The sequence below is a fragment of the Taurulus bubalis genome (assembly GCF_910589615.1).
Source record: "Taurulus bubalis genome assembly, chromosome: 13".
Classification (NCBI taxonomy): domain Eukaryota; kingdom Metazoa; phylum Chordata; class Actinopteri; order Perciformes; family Cottidae; genus Taurulus; species Taurulus bubalis.
Window position 1 is genome coordinate 3,551,109 of NC_136601.1, and position 18,610 is coordinate 3,569,718.

Sequence of the window (18,610 nt, forward strand, 5' to 3'; positions counted from 1 at the left end):
ACAGGTCTAATCAGAGCCCAAAGATAGCATCAAAAGGAAGGGTGTGTGTGTGCGTGTGTGTGTGTGTGTGTGTGTGTGTGTGTGTGTGTGTGTGTGTGTGTGTGTGTGTGTGTGTGTGTGTGTGTGTGTGCATGTGTGTGTGTGTGTGTGTGTGTGTGTGTGTGTGTGTGTGTGTGTGTTTGTTTACTGTTTCTACCACGTGAAATCCAACATGCTTGTTCTGATCAGAGGCCTGTGAAGCTCCACTCACTGCAGAGAGAGCAGGGCTTTACAGGGGAGTGTGAGGAGGAGGAGGAGGAGGAGGAGGAGGAGGAGGAGGAGGAGGAGGAGGAGGAAGAAAAGGAGTGTGTTATCTCTGCAGTGGACAGATGCCTCCCGTAGTATCCTGGAGTCAGTCGACAGTAACGAGCACAAACAGAGAGATTAATAGGAAGGGAAACCCCCTTAATGATCCCATTGGGACACAAACAATGTCTTTTTATACTTAATAACCGTGAGTTATTACGTGATTTATGGTTTTATGAAACCTTAAGGCTGAATTGTGGTATTTTTATCCATTTGTATATAACATTTCTTCATATTCCTCTACATGGTTTTAGAAGTTATAGTTTTTTAGCGTTCTAAATATTTTTTTTATTCTAATCGTCCTATAGCCGATGTATGTAAAATGTTGTAATACTATACAGTAAGTTAATATAAACCAATGCCATGTTTAATATCTTCTGCTGCACAACACTGCTGTGTTATTATCCAGCTGTGTGTTTCCTTGGTGACCTTTATCCTCCTTTAATGCGTTTATCTTATCTCTTGGAGCAGGTCATTAGCTTAGCTTAGCGTAAACACTGGAAGCAGGGGGAAACTGCTAGCCTGGCTTTATCTGGAGAAAACAAAAAGATCTCACTAATAAACACGTCTTGTGTTTTTTGTTCAACATGTAAACTAATGTTGTTGTTGTGGTTTTAGAGGGACTGACATGTTGTCATCAGCATCAGAGTTACCAGATTGGACTGGTTTCCTCCCAGTTGAGCTACTTTTGATTAAGTTGTGCTTGTCAACATGTGGGGAGGTTTTGTTGAAGATTGTGCAAACATTATAAAACACGCTGCAGTTTAATGTTCAAAAACACAGATATCAGTAAACGTTGTGTTCGTTGAATTTGAGAAACACTGAACAGGGATTGTCAAATCAAAGCTCAGTAAAAAGCAGCAGAACGCATTTTTAGCCTTAATTTTTGGCTCAATCTCGGAAAACATGACGACGATTTCAGGGTTATGTTTCCCAAAATATGAAACTATGCCTTTCAATATTAGTTAATTATATTATATAATAACAGTATAATACATTAGACAAACAATGATAGCGCCCCCCAGTGGCAAAGGTCATAAAGATTTAAATATTATATAAACTTCAACGTACAGTGTGTGTGTGTGTGTATATATATATATATATATATATATATATATATATATATATATATATATATATATATATATATATATATATGTATAATACATATGTATATATAATGTGTGTGTGTGTATATGTATATTTATGTATGTGTTTATATGTATGTGTATTATATATACTTCAAAGTACAGTGTGAGTGTGTGTATATATATATATATATATATATATATATATATATATATATATATATATATATATATATATATATATATATATATATATATATATATATATATATATATATATGAATGTATGTGTGTGTATATAAGTAGCTGGCAAATGAAGTGAATTTGTTCCTGATAACTTTTATGTGAAGGTATGTCCGCGATCATAATACAGAATTCATAATCTTCCCATAATGTCCCTTTAAGCGCGGTCACCGGGATGTTTGGGGGAGGACTCTGCCGAGGGGATCGGCCTCATGACGCACCGCTGTTGACAGTAGTAAAACCTCGCCTCACACACACCCCCACACACACACGCGCACACACACACTGCCTCCACTTCACCCGCACACTCCCGCCAGAGCGCCTCCGCTGCTCCGACGCCTCTCCATCCGCGCGCCGCGCTGCTTCTGCTCTGCGCGTCCAGCTGTGCGCACGTCCCGCTGCCGGAGCTCCGACCGAACTGGAGAGCGGAAGAGGAACTATATAGGAATATGTCTTCTCAGGCGATGGAGTATCTGAAGCTGTCGGAGGAACAGATCAAGGTGCTGGAGGACAGTTTCAAGAAAACCACCCGGCACCCGGAGGGCATGACGCTCATGCTGATCGCTGCGGAGAGCGGGCTGTCAGAGGAGGACACGCAGGTGAGGAACATGGCAATATCTATTATATATATCTTCATGTGTGTGTGTGTGAAAAGTGTTGCTATATGCTTACAAGTAGGGTTTTACCCTGGAATGTATTCGTGGTCCTGAGCAAAAAGTCTGCGTGATTTCTGGAAATAATCGACAGTAGAACAGACTGTTCTCTGTTATATTCCGACATGGAGAATTACTTCTGATGCTTAAAGTAAGATTAGTTTATATTGATTTCTTATGGAATCACTTTTATTTTTTAGGGCGGTTTTAGAATAATAGTTCCTATATCTAAAATATAGTTTATTACCATGTGCACTAAAATAATAAATTACAAATTCCCTATTACACATGAAGTGACCTGTCAGTGTGTACAGTGTTTATTTTGTAAGCATTTAGCAGTTTATTCTTAAGCAATGCAAAAAAATGTGTGGCAGTAATTTGCAAAGTAACTATGAAAAATAGCACAGGTATAATAAAAACCTTTACTGAGCAACAGTATTTTAATAAAGTAGTTTTGAGAGGTTTTACTGGAGCGACCAGCTCTGACACAACAGCGTGCGACTTGTCTTTATGGTGTCACAGCTTGGTGTCAAGACAGTTTACTAGGCTGAGTGTCAGCATCACTATCAGGTGACCTCTGACCTCTGAGGAAGTAATGTGTACTTCTAAAGACACACAAAACAAGCCTTTGAGCACGTGGCAGGCCGCTCCGCTGACAGTGGGCAGCAGCTCTGTGGGCAGCGTGACATGGGATGATGCATCTGTGTTGAAATGTCACAGTCTGATGAAATAATCCTCATCAGAGCGTAAACACAGAGGGCCGGAGCTGCTGCTTGTTTTCCTTTGATGAAGTCACAGAGGCCAGTTTCCTGCTGCTGCTGTTTCTTTTGGCTCGGTTCATTCTAATGTGAGGATGTGTTGCACGTCTTTGTCTTTATTTGACGGGGAAATGAATATCTTTGAGTTTTGGTCGACTTTGTGAGGGACATTTTACAGACCAAACAAATCGATTAAGAAAGATGAATGTAGTTGCAGCATAAGCTGTGATTGGGCGTGACCTTGGGAACACTATTTTGACAAAATGATGAGGGCTGTCCTGAGACCAAAAACATTTTTTATTGACTAACACTAATTGATGAAGTGATTTAATCAAATTTCTCCACAAATAATCACACAAATGCACCACTTTAAATCTTGTGTTTACCAGAAATGATCTTAGTCTTTTGGAAATAAGTCGTTGAGCATAAAAAACAACATAAAAATAACCAATCAACTAAATAAATCTATTTTGACAAAGACTAAAACGACCAGTAGCGATGTTCAATTAATATCACGTCAATCCTTGTAGGACACGGGGAATCCTAAAGTTAACGTTTATTAGGGCTTACAATTTCACAATTTCTTTCATAATCAATTAAATACATTTTTTAGAACTGCTGCGTATTTTCATCTATACAGTTAATATATATATATATATATATATATATATATATATATATATATATATTAACATAATAATAATCAATAATAATGTTTCTAGAGCCCGAGGCAATGTCTTATTTAATCAATGTCTTATTTAATCAATGTCTTATTTAATCATACAAAAGCAGCAAAACTTAAGCTGCCATCTGTCATCAACTATTTAAATTACGATACATTAATAATAATTAATAATCATTGCAGCTCCAGAGCTTGAACACATCGTCCACTCCAGCAGGAGCTAAGCACCAAAAGTCCATTACAGAAAATGTTTCAATAATTGAAGACGATTAAATAAAGCTTCACATTATTACTTAGGTATTTAATCTCTCCCACCCGCTCTCTCTCCCTCTCTCTCTCTCTCTCTCTCTCTCTCTCTCTCTCTCTCTCTCTCTCCCGCATGTAAACACTCCCACCACCCCTCTCTATCTGAGGAATGTCTTACTGTAAAGTCATCACATCAGGAGCCAGATGCGAAGCTTCAGAGCCGATAACAAGTTCCACAAGCACCTTCAGTAGCATTCCTCCGATGGATACATCATCTGAAAAGCACTTTCATGTCTCCATCCAAAAACAGTGCTTTTAAAGAGCAGCCTAAATGTTGAATGCCTGGTTTTTTTCTTATTTTTTTTTGGCATGAACATTGCCAGTTGTTGTTCCTCCCTCAGGATTTTGTCCGAGGGAGACAACACGACTATTTGCTTAGCTGTATCCACCAGGAGGGGAAAACCCTACATGTAAATTCTGTCATTTGAGTCGTCGGGTTCAACCTCGGAGGCAAATTTCTGCTCGTGTTTGTGCTGCCGAGGCTGACGGACAGGTTCAGATCTCACGTGTCATGCAACGTGGAGCCCTCTTTCAGAATTAGCTCACACGGTACAAACACTTTAAGTCAATAACTTGTGCGCGTGTGAATGTTTTTTTTTTTTTTCCAGTTTCGACTCTGCAAACCAGTTCCTCTAGATTCCTCTGGGCGGAGGGGTTGACGCGGGCACAGCAACGGCATCACTTGAAGTGTTTTGTGTAAAGCCTCTTTTACAACTAGTCTACACTCGTGTACTTGAAGCCTTCAGTTTACATCGTGTGTTATATCGCATGTGAAGATGAAAGACTCGGAAAAACCTGGACGAACGTGCTGATTAGTTGGTCCAAGGCGGGTTCAAAACCCCGGATACACACATTATTCTAGTTGTGAGAACAACTATGCGAAGAAGAAAAAACATGCAGTAGTCTCCAATCTATGTGCAGCCCAAAAGAAGCATGTTTCAGCCTCAGTGCTCCGGGAATTAGCACTGCATTTCCATAAGGAAAGGTCAAGAAAAAAAAATGGCGCTGGCCGTATTCCAAGATGGCGACAAGGAAACTAGAGGCTTTGTAACAAGCGGCCCACAAACCAACGGTTGATGTCATGACTCATGATGACTACGTCCACTTCTTATACAGTTATGATTGGACCCCTTTACTGAAAGACATTGAATGCAGAAGAAGGAATTTGTAACTTTTAAAGATGCCCACTTCATCCGGCTAACGGCTAACAGAGCGCCATCTCCGTCACTATACCAGCAGAGGTGTTTCATTATTTGTCAAGGTTTATATTTCAGCTTTTTCTGCTGGCAGAGCCGCAATGAAAAATGTCCGATAAACTAAAAAACTGCACTAAGCCGCGTCCTAATTCCTCCTCCGGTGTCGGTGACTGTTCCCATTCATCGCGCACACAAAGGTGGGAGGCGCCGGAGCGACCTGACAGGGGAAGCCTGGTCCAGGGTGAGGTAAAGGTCTGGCCTCTCTTCAAAAGACCTGAGTTCATTTCCAGCTGATGTGTTGGTTTTTCTTTTTCTCGCTTTCTTTTTCTCTCCCCCCCCCTGTTGAGTGTTAACAAAGCTCTCATTGGAGAAGGTTTAGCTGAGGAAACACACCCCGGCTACCACTCCCCGTTTCACATTAACAATGTTTACAAGGTGCTCCGGGCGTTTGAGCTCCTTTCATAGACCAGTTTTATATTTGTGTTCAGTGCTGCAGTCAGTAAAGGTTGAGTCTTAAAGTTTAGAGTTTTAAAAGAGCCCGTTGTGTAATGCAGTGCTCGTCAATCTTCTTTTTCTTCTGGAAGTGGCACGTGTGTGATGTTTTTACAAGACATGCAATGATCTTTTACGCCACAAACACAGTACAAAGCAGCTGACCTTCCATTCAAAACCTGGTTGAGAAAATGGCCTTTTTCTTTAAAGGTTCATCACTAACTTTCCCCCAAAAAACTGAGCGACATTAATGTAAAATCCCGAAACACAGATAAAAAGCCAAGTTCAGACAGCAGTCAGATTGATTTAGTCTTGAGTGCAAATCCAGACGACTCCAAATGTGAATCTCGTGTGTTTTCAGGACAAAATGTGAAAATAGTTCCTCCTGCTAGGCGCGTGTCTCGAAAAGCAAGCCAGGGTCTCGGGCCGCCGATTCCCTGCCTGTCCCCGATGGCGTTGGACGAGATGATGTCAGCATTGTTGTGAATCCCATGACAACACGAACCGCAACACAGCAATGTGCCGGGTGTGTGTATGTGTGGTGTGGTGTGTGTGTGTGTGTGTGTGTGCGCAGTCATCATCTGGTCGGAGTTTCAGTAGAGCAGTCTGTTCAAAATTGGATGGAAACATTCGTTTTTTTGTGGTTTCCCTGAAACAACTTGGCCTCGGGGTCACTGTGAGTCAGTGACCACACTTACATGCACCGAGCAATGTGACTGTGACGCGATAATGAAGATAATAGAAGTCAGAAAGGAAACATGGCGACAATGACTCCCTTTTATTCAGAGAGTTTATGTTTAGGGTGATGGTATCACTATGGTGACCGAAAAATGTTGTTTAGTATGCTAAACATTAGTATGTTAACGTGTCAACTGCAGGCACATTAATATGCTAAACATTATCATGCTAACTTCCAAACTTTAGATACATTAATAGGCTAAATATTAGCATTGCTAGTGTTAATGCTAATATGCTAACAAGCTAACAACCAACATATCACTTTTATTATACTATGAATATGTTCACATGCTAACCGTAGCAGGCATAAATGCAAAATTTTACTTGATGAACGTTAGTGAATATGGAATTAAAATACATTTACATGCATTTTAACATGCTAACAGTAATGTTAACATGCTGAATGTTGTTGAAATCAAAAGCTGTTTACATGATGTTAACATGGAAACGTTGCTAAACGTTAGCGCATGTTCAATTCAGCAGCTCTAAAGATGTCCATTTGCTAACTTTAGCCACGTTAACATGCTCATAACATAGCATATTAATATGTGAGCTACATGTTGCTGATGAGCTTGTTAGCTTGCTAGCTTGCGATAACATGCTACAGTTAACGTGCTGAATTGATAGCGCTGTTTAAAGGAAAAGATCATAATTTTGCTTCAACCTAAAATCACAAATATGTTGTTTTGACAGTTCTGTTTTATCACAAATTAAAGATAAAACTCATCACTTAGTGAGTTTTCTGTCGGACTAGCTGGCTAGCTGTCCCCATTGCGCTAATCTTTATGCTAAACTAGCTTAACATGTTCTGATTCCAGCTTCTCATTGCACAAACACAGGATCGTCATAGTTTCACTAAAACTATTCGGTTTGCCAAGAAGGTGCTATGGCATCTTTATAAAAATGAACATTTGTAATAGTGTAATATTATGAACAATACTAGTTTCTAGCTAGCGACTAGTGAGGCGGTAATGCTACCAAAGTAAGTTACCTCAAAACAAACTGTAACAGACACAAGTAGAAATATTTAACAGGTGTTTAAGTTGCACTTCGTGTCTCGTGTGTCTGTCTTGAATACTTACGGTAACATTATTAGTGTGTGTGTGTGTGTGTGTGTGTGTGTGTGTGTGTGTGTGTGTGTGTGTGTGTGTGTGTGTGTGTGTGTAAGCGGTGCGCCTGAAGATGAGAAAAGTACAACAATGACTTTTGAGAACTCATTTTCGTTCAAATCGTTCTCAATACAACTTGTGTAACTTCTCAGGAATATTCGTGTCATGACTGTACATCCTGTGACTTCACCGCTCTCGTGTTTCAGGCTCCGTTACACCTTGTCCACTACCTCCCCATGGGTGCGATTGTAATTCTTTCCCTTTGTTTATTTGTGTGTCCTTCCAGAAATGGTTCAACCTACGTAACCAACAGTGGAGGAGGGAGGAGGGCCTTCCGGCTGAACTGGGATCAGTGTTGGACTGAGACGCTCTGTGCTGGCCTCGGTTTCTCCTGGACAAACTGACCCACCACCTCCTCTTCCTCCTCCTCTTCCTCACACACACTTCCCCCTCTCCATGTGTCATTCGCCCCCTTTTTTGTATCTATGAAGCTATTGTACCTTGCAGTAAGGAATGTGAAGGCGTTTGTGTGTTGTTGCCTAATATAACCGCCATGTCTACAGAAAATAAACATATTGTTATTATAAGTTAAAGATGACTTGAGTGTGCTTTGTGGCTACAGTGCGTCCGGGGTGTAAATTCACTGAGGTACACGAAGAAGTAGAGTATTGGGAACAGCGTGCTTTTGTTTCTCAGGCTTTGTTTACATGTGTGTCTGTCAGCGGAGAGCGGCGCTGGACGCTGAGCTGTTCACAGGACGATAAAAGATGTGAGGAAGGATTACAATGGAGGCTGCTGGAATCAGCTGCCGCTCTCCAGCAACATCCAGGGACAAAATCTGGAACATTTCCAGTTGTTGAGGGAGGAGGAGGAGGAGGAGGAGGAGGAGGAGGAGGAGGAGGAGGAGGAAGAGGAGGAGGAGGGACGACATGTGAGCCGACTGAGCTGAACAAATGACAGGTGATGTCATTTCAGGGTCCTTTTTTCACCCTCGTGATCACTCTTTGTGAACGAGGAAGTGATCTCAGCAGCCAGTTTTTTTTTTTTTACTTTCATGCCAATGAAGCCACATTGAATGAGTTATAAAGATAACTGAGACGACTGGTTGATTCATTAATTAAAAGAAAATCAATCGTTTACTATCGTCCCAGCAGTCTCCTCCAGAGTAACTTTTTACTTTTACTTTGTTGATTACTAGATACTAGAATTCATTTGTTTTAGCCTTTGCAGAGTTATGCAGAATACATGTGTGTGAATGTATATACATATACACATATACAGTATATATAATGATACTTCAAGAAGCTACAGAGGAGTTTTTCATATTTAATAGTCAAGAGGTCATATTCATTCTTTAAAATAAAGGATATTGTTATTGAGCTAAGGTTTAGAGTAAACTGAGTTTGAAAAATGTCCTGAAATCAGACTGAAAAAGTGGAGCTGGAGAGGAAAAAAGGCGACAGTTTCTCATTTTAGAGAGAGAGACAAAGAGAGAAAGAGAGAGAGAGAAGAGAGAGAGAGAGAGAGAGAGAGAGAGACAGAGAGAGAGAGAGAGCTGTGATTATCGCTCAACGAGTTCGCCAGAAACCAACACACCGACCCAGCAGGTAGTTCAACACACTGCTGCCTTCATCCCGCTGTGGTGACGTATTCATAAAGTATGAACACATTAATGTTTATAAAGTATGAACACATTAGCGATCCTGAAGTTAAAACTTTAATTGTATCAAAAAAGAGAAAATTCCCTAATTTTAAAAGTTTCTTTTCTATTTGTTTATGAGAGCATTTGTATCGTAAGCAAACACACACACACACACACACACACACACACACACACACACACACACACACACACACACGCACACACACACACACACGCACACACACACACCGATGTCTGTTTCCTGAGTCTGCATAGGGGTGTTTTCATATGTTCAGTATTAGTTTACATTGCACACACACCCGCACACACACAAAGTTAAAAACACACATTACATCCCAGACCCCGCCCCTTTCCCACTGCTCATAAATCTTTTATTCCAGCAGCTTGTTTGGCTTGAAACCATTAAATTCTTAGACATGATGTTGTCCAGGATTATGAAATAAAACTCAGGCATCACGGATATGAAAACAGCAGCACAGGATTAAACAGGAAATATTTGCTTTTGTACTTTGTAAAACTTGTGATTTAAAACCAGCTGTGAAACCCTTTTACCAAAATATGAGACACAAAAAAAAAGATGACATTTTAACAAATTCATTCAATGAGCAAATAGAGGTTCAGTCATTTTAATTTGTGGGAGGAGGTGGAGGAGGTCATTGTAAATGTTTTAGCTTGGTGGCTTATCCAAAGTGCTAAAAGTGGAATAAATGACAAATATCACTGTGAGAGGTCTCGAGGCCTCCATGGGGACAACACAACGTTCTCTCGGGTTCCACAGAGGCTCCACAGAGGTTCCACAGAGGTTCCACAGAGGTTCCACAGAGGTTCCTCAGAGGTTCCACAGAGGTTCCACAGAGGTTCCACAGAGGTTCCTCAGAGGTTCCACAGAGGCTCCACAGAGGTTCCACAGAGGTTCCTCAGAGGTTCCACAGAGGTTCCTCGGAGGCTCCTCGGAGGCTCCGGTGAAGCCGAGTGTCAGGCGGTGCGACCGTGAGCGTGTGCAGCATGTGAATGCAGAGCGGTTTTGTCTGTTGCTAAGAGGACTCTGCAGAGCGCTGAGGAATCTGCCATTTAGGAGCCGCCGGGCTCGGCCTGCGTCTCTTTGGGCCGCCGGACTTTTTGTTGCTCCATGCGGGCGCTCTGAGGGGTTTGACTCCATGGGAAGAAGTGCAAACATAAAACTAAATATCTATTCAAGCGCTACACTAGCATTAGCGTTAGCATCGGGGCCCGAACGTGCTTCCAGTGAAGCCGTGCAACCAGTAAGTCTTCGCTCGCATCATGGAAAACGTTTGTTAGGGGACCAAAGTTTGACTTTAGGACTTTAGGACATCTTTGTACACTATCTCATTTTTATTACTTTTTTTGACACTTTTATTAACTTTTTTTAAATGTATGACATACGTCCATGGGATTTTTTTATTCTATTTTTGAGAAATACTAGTCAAGATTTCGATGAGGTTTTTCTGGCATAAGCTTTTTTTTAATAACAAATATTTTATTACGACAAATATGACTTTTTACGACAAACCATACTGTGACATTGTTTATGACAGTTTACGATTACCTTTTTTTATAAAATGTACTTTTGACTTTGAAATTGACATATATATTTATGTACATATTTATATACATATATATGTTTATATATATGTATTGATATTGATATATGTATATTTATAGTCAATTTAAAAAGTTTAACATACTATACAATTACTTTTTCCCATATGATATACTGTTCTTTTTAAGAACAAGGCATTTTACAACATGACTTATTATGCTGTAACTTTTTTAATGATATACAAACAATGAATTCTAACATTTGAATAAATAAAATAAATCCTGGGTTTGAGTGAAGTCCAGTTGATGTATTGGTCAGACTGGTTCCAGTTTAAAAACCCAGTAGCATCTGCTGCCTGTTTTGTCACCGCTCTGAGAATATTTACCTGTGAGGGTTTTCTTTGGAGGGAATTCCTGTTGCTCCACCCTGAACTCACCCACGCAAACCAAAAAGAGAGAGAGAGAGAGAGAGAGAGAGAAGTCTTCAACGTTTTGTGGATCACACCTTTACTATGAGAGCAGGTTTTAGTTGACTTTCTTTGAGCATTCGTTGCATCACTGTGGCTGAGTTATTGTCTCCATCTCTGGCCGAGCAGAGCGATGTCATGAATGCTGTTTCAACTGTTTCCTGTGAGCAGAAGGTGTGAGTTAAACTAGTCCATGATCATACATGATCATACGTAGACCTTAGACCAGTCACACCAGTAGCACCAGTAGCACCAGTAGGTAAGGTTCTTTCCTGATATCAGACAGATTGATCAACTCTTCATAAACAGTCTGTTGAGCTGTGACATCACAAACGATGGTTTCACTCACCTGGTTAACAAATGATTGTTGGGCTAAAACTCAGCTTTATTTTTTTTAAAGTCCCCATCTCCTTCCTTCCTTCCCTTTTCCTTCTTTCCCCTCCTTCCTTCCTTCTTTCCCTCCCTTCCTTTCCCCTTCCTTCCTTCTTTCCCTTCCTAACTTCCATTTTCCTTCCTTCCTTATTTCCCTCCCTTCCTTCATTCCTTCCTTCCTTATTTCCCTTCCTTCCTTCAATCATTCCCTTCCCCTCCCATTTCCTTCCTTCCTCCCTTCTTTCCCTCCATTTTCCTTCTTTCCCTTTCCTCCTTCCTTTTCCTCCCCTTCCTCCCTCCCCCTTCCTTCCTTCCTCCCTTCTTTCCCTCCATTTTCATTCTTTCCCTTCCCTCCCTTCCTTCCTTCCTTTTCCTCCCCTCCTTCCTTCCTTCCCTTCCTTCTTTCCCATCCTTCCTTCCTTCCTTCCTTCCTTCTCCACCCCTCCTTCCTTCCTTCCTCCCTCCCTCCCTTCTTTTCCTCCATTTTCATTATTTCCTTTCCCTCCCTTCCTTTTCCTCCCCTCCTTCCTTCCTTCCTCCCTCCTTCCCTCCCTTCCCTCCTCTCCTCCTCCTCCTCCTCCCAACCTTGTGGTCCCAGGTCACATCACAGCAGGGTAATCCCAGATTAGCCCCCAGCGGCACATCGGTTCAATCTCCTTTGATGTCTAGCCGAGTCGTGCTGCGCCACAAACCTGCACTGATCTACCGCCTGAACACACACACACACACACACACACACACACACACACACACACACACACACACACACACACACACTTTTATTGTGTTATATATTCACGCTCACTTACACAAGTGTAAATATGATTACAGTGGATTTCCAGTGGGCACTTTTTGTAAACTAAACTGTGGCCAGATTTTTTGTATTTCCCTAAAAGATGGTGAAGCGTCTGAAAGTCTTTGGTAAGAACGTCTCCTGCATGCAGAAAGTGGCCTGAAGGGACAGAGAAAAGAAAAGCTCATGGCGGACGCACATCTGTCCCAAATCAGCGAGAGATGGAGAGGAAGTGGTAAAAACTGAGAGGCACAGTGTCGCCTCAGAGGAAACTCACTCTTTAAAGGCTAAAATACCTTCAAAATAAAGGTCAGTGACCTGACGCCGTCTGTGTGTGTGTGTGTGTGTGTGTGTGTGTGGATTCAAACACACATGGTTGTGTTTTAAATGCAGACTCCAGTTTTAAAAAACCTGTGGAATATACCTTTAAATATGTTTTTACTCCCAACATTATTCATCTTCTCTGATTTATTCAGAAGGTCTGAGATATAAACCATCAATCTGTCATACATTTTAGTCTCCAAATCTTTTATTCAAGGTTTTACACACATGGGAACATTATCAACAGAGCCGCAAATAAACAGACGCACCAGTTTCCAGGTTTCCCTTCCAGATGTCTCAAATTGAGTTTGGAATTTAAACGCATTCAATACTTTCATAATCTTTGATCTTAGTTTTCTACAAACTTCTTACAGCATTCATGTGTTTTAGTTCATTTCCACGCCATCATTTAGATCAAGTTACCAAATGATCCGGATTTCTATTTTCATTTGTTTGTGGTTTTATGATGTTTTACAGCAAATTATCTCAGAAACTCAAGTAACTGCTATCGTATTCTTTTTTGGTCTGCAAACAAACACTTTATCTGAATTATGAGCGAAAAGGAATTAGGAAAAAATGGGCCGTGACCTTGAGGGAGGCTCAGGGGGACGGGCCGTGACCTTGAGGGAGGCTCAGGGGGACGGGCCGTGACCTTGAGGGAGGCTCAGGGGGACGGGCCGTGACCTTGAGGGAGGCTCAGGGGGACGGGCCGTGACCTTGAGGGAGGCTCAGGAGAACGGGGCCGTGACCTTGATGGAGGCTCAAGGGGACGGGACCGTTACCTTGAGGGAGGCTCAGGAGGACGGGCCGTGACCTTGATGGAGGCTCAAGGGGACGGGACCGTTACCTTGAGGGAGGCTCAGGAGGACGGGCCGTGACCTTGAGGGAGGCTCAGGGGGATGGGCCGTGACCTTGATGGAGGCTCAAGGGGACGGGACCGTTACCTTGAGGGAGGCTCAGGGGGACGGGCCGTGACCTTGAGGGAGGCTTAAGGGGACGGGACTGTGACCTTGAGGGAGGCTCAGGGGGACGGGCCGTGACCTTGAGGGAGACTCAGGAGAACGGGGCCGTGACCTTGAGGGAGGCTCAGGGGGACGGGCCGTGACCTTGAGGGAGACTCAGGAGAACGGGGCCGTGACCTTGATGGAGGCTCAGGAGGACGGGCCGTGACCTTGAGGGAGGCTCAGGAGGACGGGCCGTGACCTTGATGGAGGCTCAAGGGGACGGGACCGTTACCTTGAGGGAGGCTCAGGGGGATGGGCCGTGACCTTGAGGGAGGCTCAGGGGGACGTGACGTGACCTTGAGGGAGGCTCAGGGGGACGGGACGTGACCTTGAGGGAGACTCAGGGGGACGGGACGTGACCTTGAGGGAGGCTCAGGGGGACGGGCCGTGACCTTGAGGGAGGCTCAGGGGGACGGGCCGTGACCTTGAGGGAGGCTCAGGGGGACGGGCCTTGACCTTGAGGGAGGCTCAGGGGGACGGGCCGTGGGTTCGGCTCCACTCGGGTTCTCGTGGGGGGACGTAGTCCTCGGAGAGCTGCTTCGGCGTCGCCAACGCTTCAACACGGGCGCTCGCCGTGGCTCTCAGCGCCGCCCGAGAAACCTGGTTGTGAGAGATTGAAGTTCAGACTTCATGTCTTAAAAGATGTTAATCCCGTTGCACGTTCAGCTGCTGCTCAAAGCAAAAAGGAATCTTTTGTCATTACACAGTTCTCTGGAAACGTTTCATTCATCGGAGCCGGAGCCAGACTAAAACCTCATCGTGAGGACGGAAAAACATCTGGCAGCCGTGTGGAAGCAGTCGTTGGGCCGATGACAATGATTGGAAAATTCCACAATTAATTGCAAGGAATAGTGAAAACAACTCCAGTTGACTGCAGAGAGCTGGTTCCAACAGCTGGAACGCATCTAAACTCACTGTGCCATGTCAAGCAGGCAGCCATTTTTAGAGTTTTCTCCACAAGTACTGACTTGTTCGTGAACGTTTGAACTAAACTTGACTAACTATTGAGGTGGATTCATCAGAAGGAGCTCTTACGGTCCAGATCGGGTCCACTGGGCGTCCCGGCTCGTGGCAGATGTTGCTCCGCTTCAGTCGGGGCAGCGACAGCTGGACCAGCCGCTGAGAGACTCGAGCCGTCTTGGAAGCGAAGGACACGACGGACGCAACGCTCTGTGGAGCACAAACGGACTTCAAGCACCTCCGACAGTCTGGATTTATTATTAGAAAACACCACTACATTTCATTTCAAGCGGTCATTGTTCATCGATGAAGATCCCTAGAAGGAAAATATGGAATAAATACACTAAATAATAAGAGATATATGAGACTAAAATGAGAATAAAGTGACAGCAGTGGGATAAACAGCAGCAACAGCAACTTAGAGGTGAGTGAAAGCGATAAAATCTCTACCAGTTTGTGTCATTTTATATCAGATATCACACAATGTGGAAGTTTATATGCTTCAAATAATCAGCTGATCCTGCGAATAAAATACCTAAAAATAAAGCTACATCACATCCCGTGAATCCGATATAATAACCGGCCTGATGTGCTTCCTCGGTGAGGAAGAGCTGCAGGATCTCATGTGCTTCCTCGGTGAGGAAGAGCTGCAGGATCTCATGTGCTTCCTCAGTGAGTAAGAGCTGCAGGATCTCATGTGCTTCCTCAGTGAGGAAGAGCTACAGGATCTCATGTGCTTCCTCAGTGAGGAAGAGCTGCAGGATCTCATGTGCTTCCTCGGTGAGGAAGAGCTGCAGGATCTCATGTGCTTCCTCGGTGAGGAAGAGCTGCAGGATCTCACCTCTCTGTTGCTCTGGAAGTCCGGGTGGTTGCTTTTGGGGATGGAGAGCCGCAGCAGCCGCGGCGTGAGCACGGCGGTCCTGATGCTGCGGTCCACGTGCCAGACGGGACAGTTCTTATCACACAGAGGCGTGTGAGGAGGCCTGCAGGCCGCAGAGACGCTTTAGTGCACAATGAACTGAGGAAAAGTCAAGAGGTTTAGTTATGAGCTTCATGCTTCTGAAATTAGTCATTTCTTTCTATTGTTATCATGACTTTTTCCTCACCGGATTGAGTCTTTATTGTGAACTTCTTTGGGGTTTTTTCCCACTAAAAACAGTTTCTAGAACATTTGTAAGTGAGAGCATCGCATCAGATTTTGGTTTTAAGAAAAACAAGACAACAACAAATGAAATGCTTTTCTAAGTAAAGAATATTATCTGACGAAATTTCTCAAATATTGGTTAAAAAGAAAGTGTTGTGCCTCATCTCCTCCAAGTCTCAGTCTCTCAATAAACAACGTAATGAAGTATTTCGGACATGAAATACTTAAATATGTTTATTATTATTATGAGTTTGCTGTACATGTTTTCCGGGTATTCTTGTTTTGTTTTGGTTCTTTAACATATTCGGAATAATAAAGAAAAGTCCATGAAATACAGAAAGGGAACACTCGTCTTATAAATACTTAAAAATTATTAGCAACCAAGTAAATAGTTCCATCAGCTTTCGTTACACCAATATTTTTGTCACGGTAGGCACATGCGTTTAATTTGAGCAGAAATTCATTAATTTATTAAGCTTTTGTTGTGCTGTTTTTTTTTTGGAGCAACGAGATGAGAGGATTACGTTTCAGCAGCTGGTGATTCATAATGTTTTCTGCAGGGCATAAAAACAAAAATAATCAATCCGTTATGTCTGCAATCTAAATTACAAAAGCGAAAATTCATTTTGTGCATTGCCTCCAGAACGTAAACGCTGAATAAATCTCTCTTCGCCGCGTTCAGGGTTTATAAAAAGACTTCCGGCTGCCTGCGAGCGTCCCGGGGGAGCTGGACGTCAGACAATGAGCTCCATTGTCTCCTCGCTGTCCCGCCTGACACTGAAATAGCAGACGACCCAACGCGGACTTCCTCACACGGCGACCGCTGCTTCTCATATTCGACCATATGATATGCAATATTCTGCAGAGATTTCATTCTAGACTTTGGTTTCTTTTCTTTTCAGATTACCACAAAAATGCTCATCTTGGTGATGCCTTCAGGTTTCTCGTTTTGTGTGATTAACAGTCCAAAAATATTCTCTATTTACAGTTTGTTTTATATATATATATATATATATATATATATATATATATATATATATATATATACACATTATATGGTTATGTAAACCACAGAGGAGCAGAACGTCCTCACAGTTAGCATTATTAGCAAGATCAATAACTTAAGTCAGTGATCGTCACCCCTTAAAATGAGCAACTTCTACTTTTAGCTTCAGTGTGAGAAAGTTTTTCCTTCACAGATATAATATTTATCGAGGCCTGTTGTGCTGAAACTTATCAGTAAGTCCCAATAATTGATATTAACATTAATTAGCGTGACATAAATATTGCTGTTTTCTTAAAACCTTTTAAATTTCTTCATGCTTTTTACCCAAAGATTGGGAACCACCGTCTTGGATAATAATGACACTGAATATGTGCTTTCTGACAAATCAACAGCTGATGAGAAAGTGTGCTACACACACACACACACACACACACACACACACACACACACACACACACAGGAGGAGGAAGGCCCCTCGTCACCGATATCTACTGCATTATGCAGACGCAGCTCAGCTTCTGGGCGCTGCTCTGAGCCCAGTGTGTTCGGTGCAGCTTTACCCGGCTTCCTGGGAGCTGCAGCTCCGGGTTCTGGGTGTTGACAAGCGGACAATGCGCTCGTACCGGGACGCCTCGGAGGAAGGACGTCGGGTCTTCCTGGAGAAGCTCGCCTCCTCCTTCCTGCAGGAAAATGGAGAGGCCATTACCACATCCATTAATGGGACAAAAGAATGTCTTGAGGCAGAAGGAAGGAGGAGGAGGAACAATGGATGAGTGTCTGTACCCACAAAAACATTTAAATGTCTTTCACTTCGTGGAGACAGCGGGGTGACACACGGCCAAGGTCAAACGTTGACATTATCACAGGTCATGTCAAGGGTTTACGGAACGAATCATCAAATATCAAAGACAAGGCTCCTATTCTTTATATTTCTTATGGTCAACAAATGTCACTAAAAACCTAAATGTACGATGAAGGTCCCAAACGAAAGCAACATCGACTCATTTCATCGTTTGAGTCACTGCAGTCAGCCTGCAAGAAGAAAAGCTCTTGAGAAAAACACTATTTCTCTCTGATGGTCTTGTTCACTAATGAAGGTCTTAGAGAGGCCTCCGTATTAAACTGACACCGTTTAATGATCGATTATTCTATTTGTTTGACTTTTTTTCAAGCAGAAACGCCGAAACACAAGGATTTCCCCACTTTTCTCGATCTTATAATCACCATCTTTGGGTTTTGCGGCGTCAATCGGACAAAACAGATCACTTGAAGCCGTCCGGCGGGTCCATAAAGGAACCGTTTCAAAGACTAAAAGATGATTTAATCTGCAGATTAAATCCAGGGACAAGATGCTCGGTGGTTGCAGCGTCACATGGAGCGACGGCAGCAGCTGCTCGCCATCCTCTGACGCGTGACACCGTGAGATATTTAACCAGATAATCAGATTATAAACTCACTAAAGGGAGGAGGGGGCAGACTGATGTGATCACAGGAGCAGTGAGGTCATCACAAGTCATAATACAGTACAGTCGTCATAATCTAGATTAAGAATTTAATCTAGATTATCGATACAAAACAAGCCGGTTTGAAGAATAAATAAATATATATTTATATATACATTCAGCAGTTCTTTTTCTTTCCTGATCGTCAATTACAGTACATTAGTGCTATTTGTTCTGGGAGCTGCACTTCCTGTGTGGGCTTCTGATT

At 42.7% G+C, this 18,610-nt stretch overlaps 1 protein-coding gene across 1 annotated transcript; it reads left to right on the top strand.

Annotated features, from left to right (window-relative positions):
• Nucleotides 1-1,956: 1,956 nt before the first annotated feature.
• Nucleotides 1,957-8,193, top strand: hopx (HOP homeobox). The gene is made up of 2 exons (XM_079229191.1): nucleotides 1,957-2,275; nucleotides 7,897-8,193. The coding sequence occupies exons 1-2, from the start codon at nucleotides 2,126-2,128 to the stop codon at nucleotides 7,972-7,974; spliced, it is 228 nt and encodes a 75-aa protein (XP_079085317.1). The 5' UTR covers nucleotides 1,957-2,125; the 3' UTR covers nucleotides 7,975-8,193.
• Nucleotides 8,194-18,610: the final 10,417 nt, after the last annotated feature.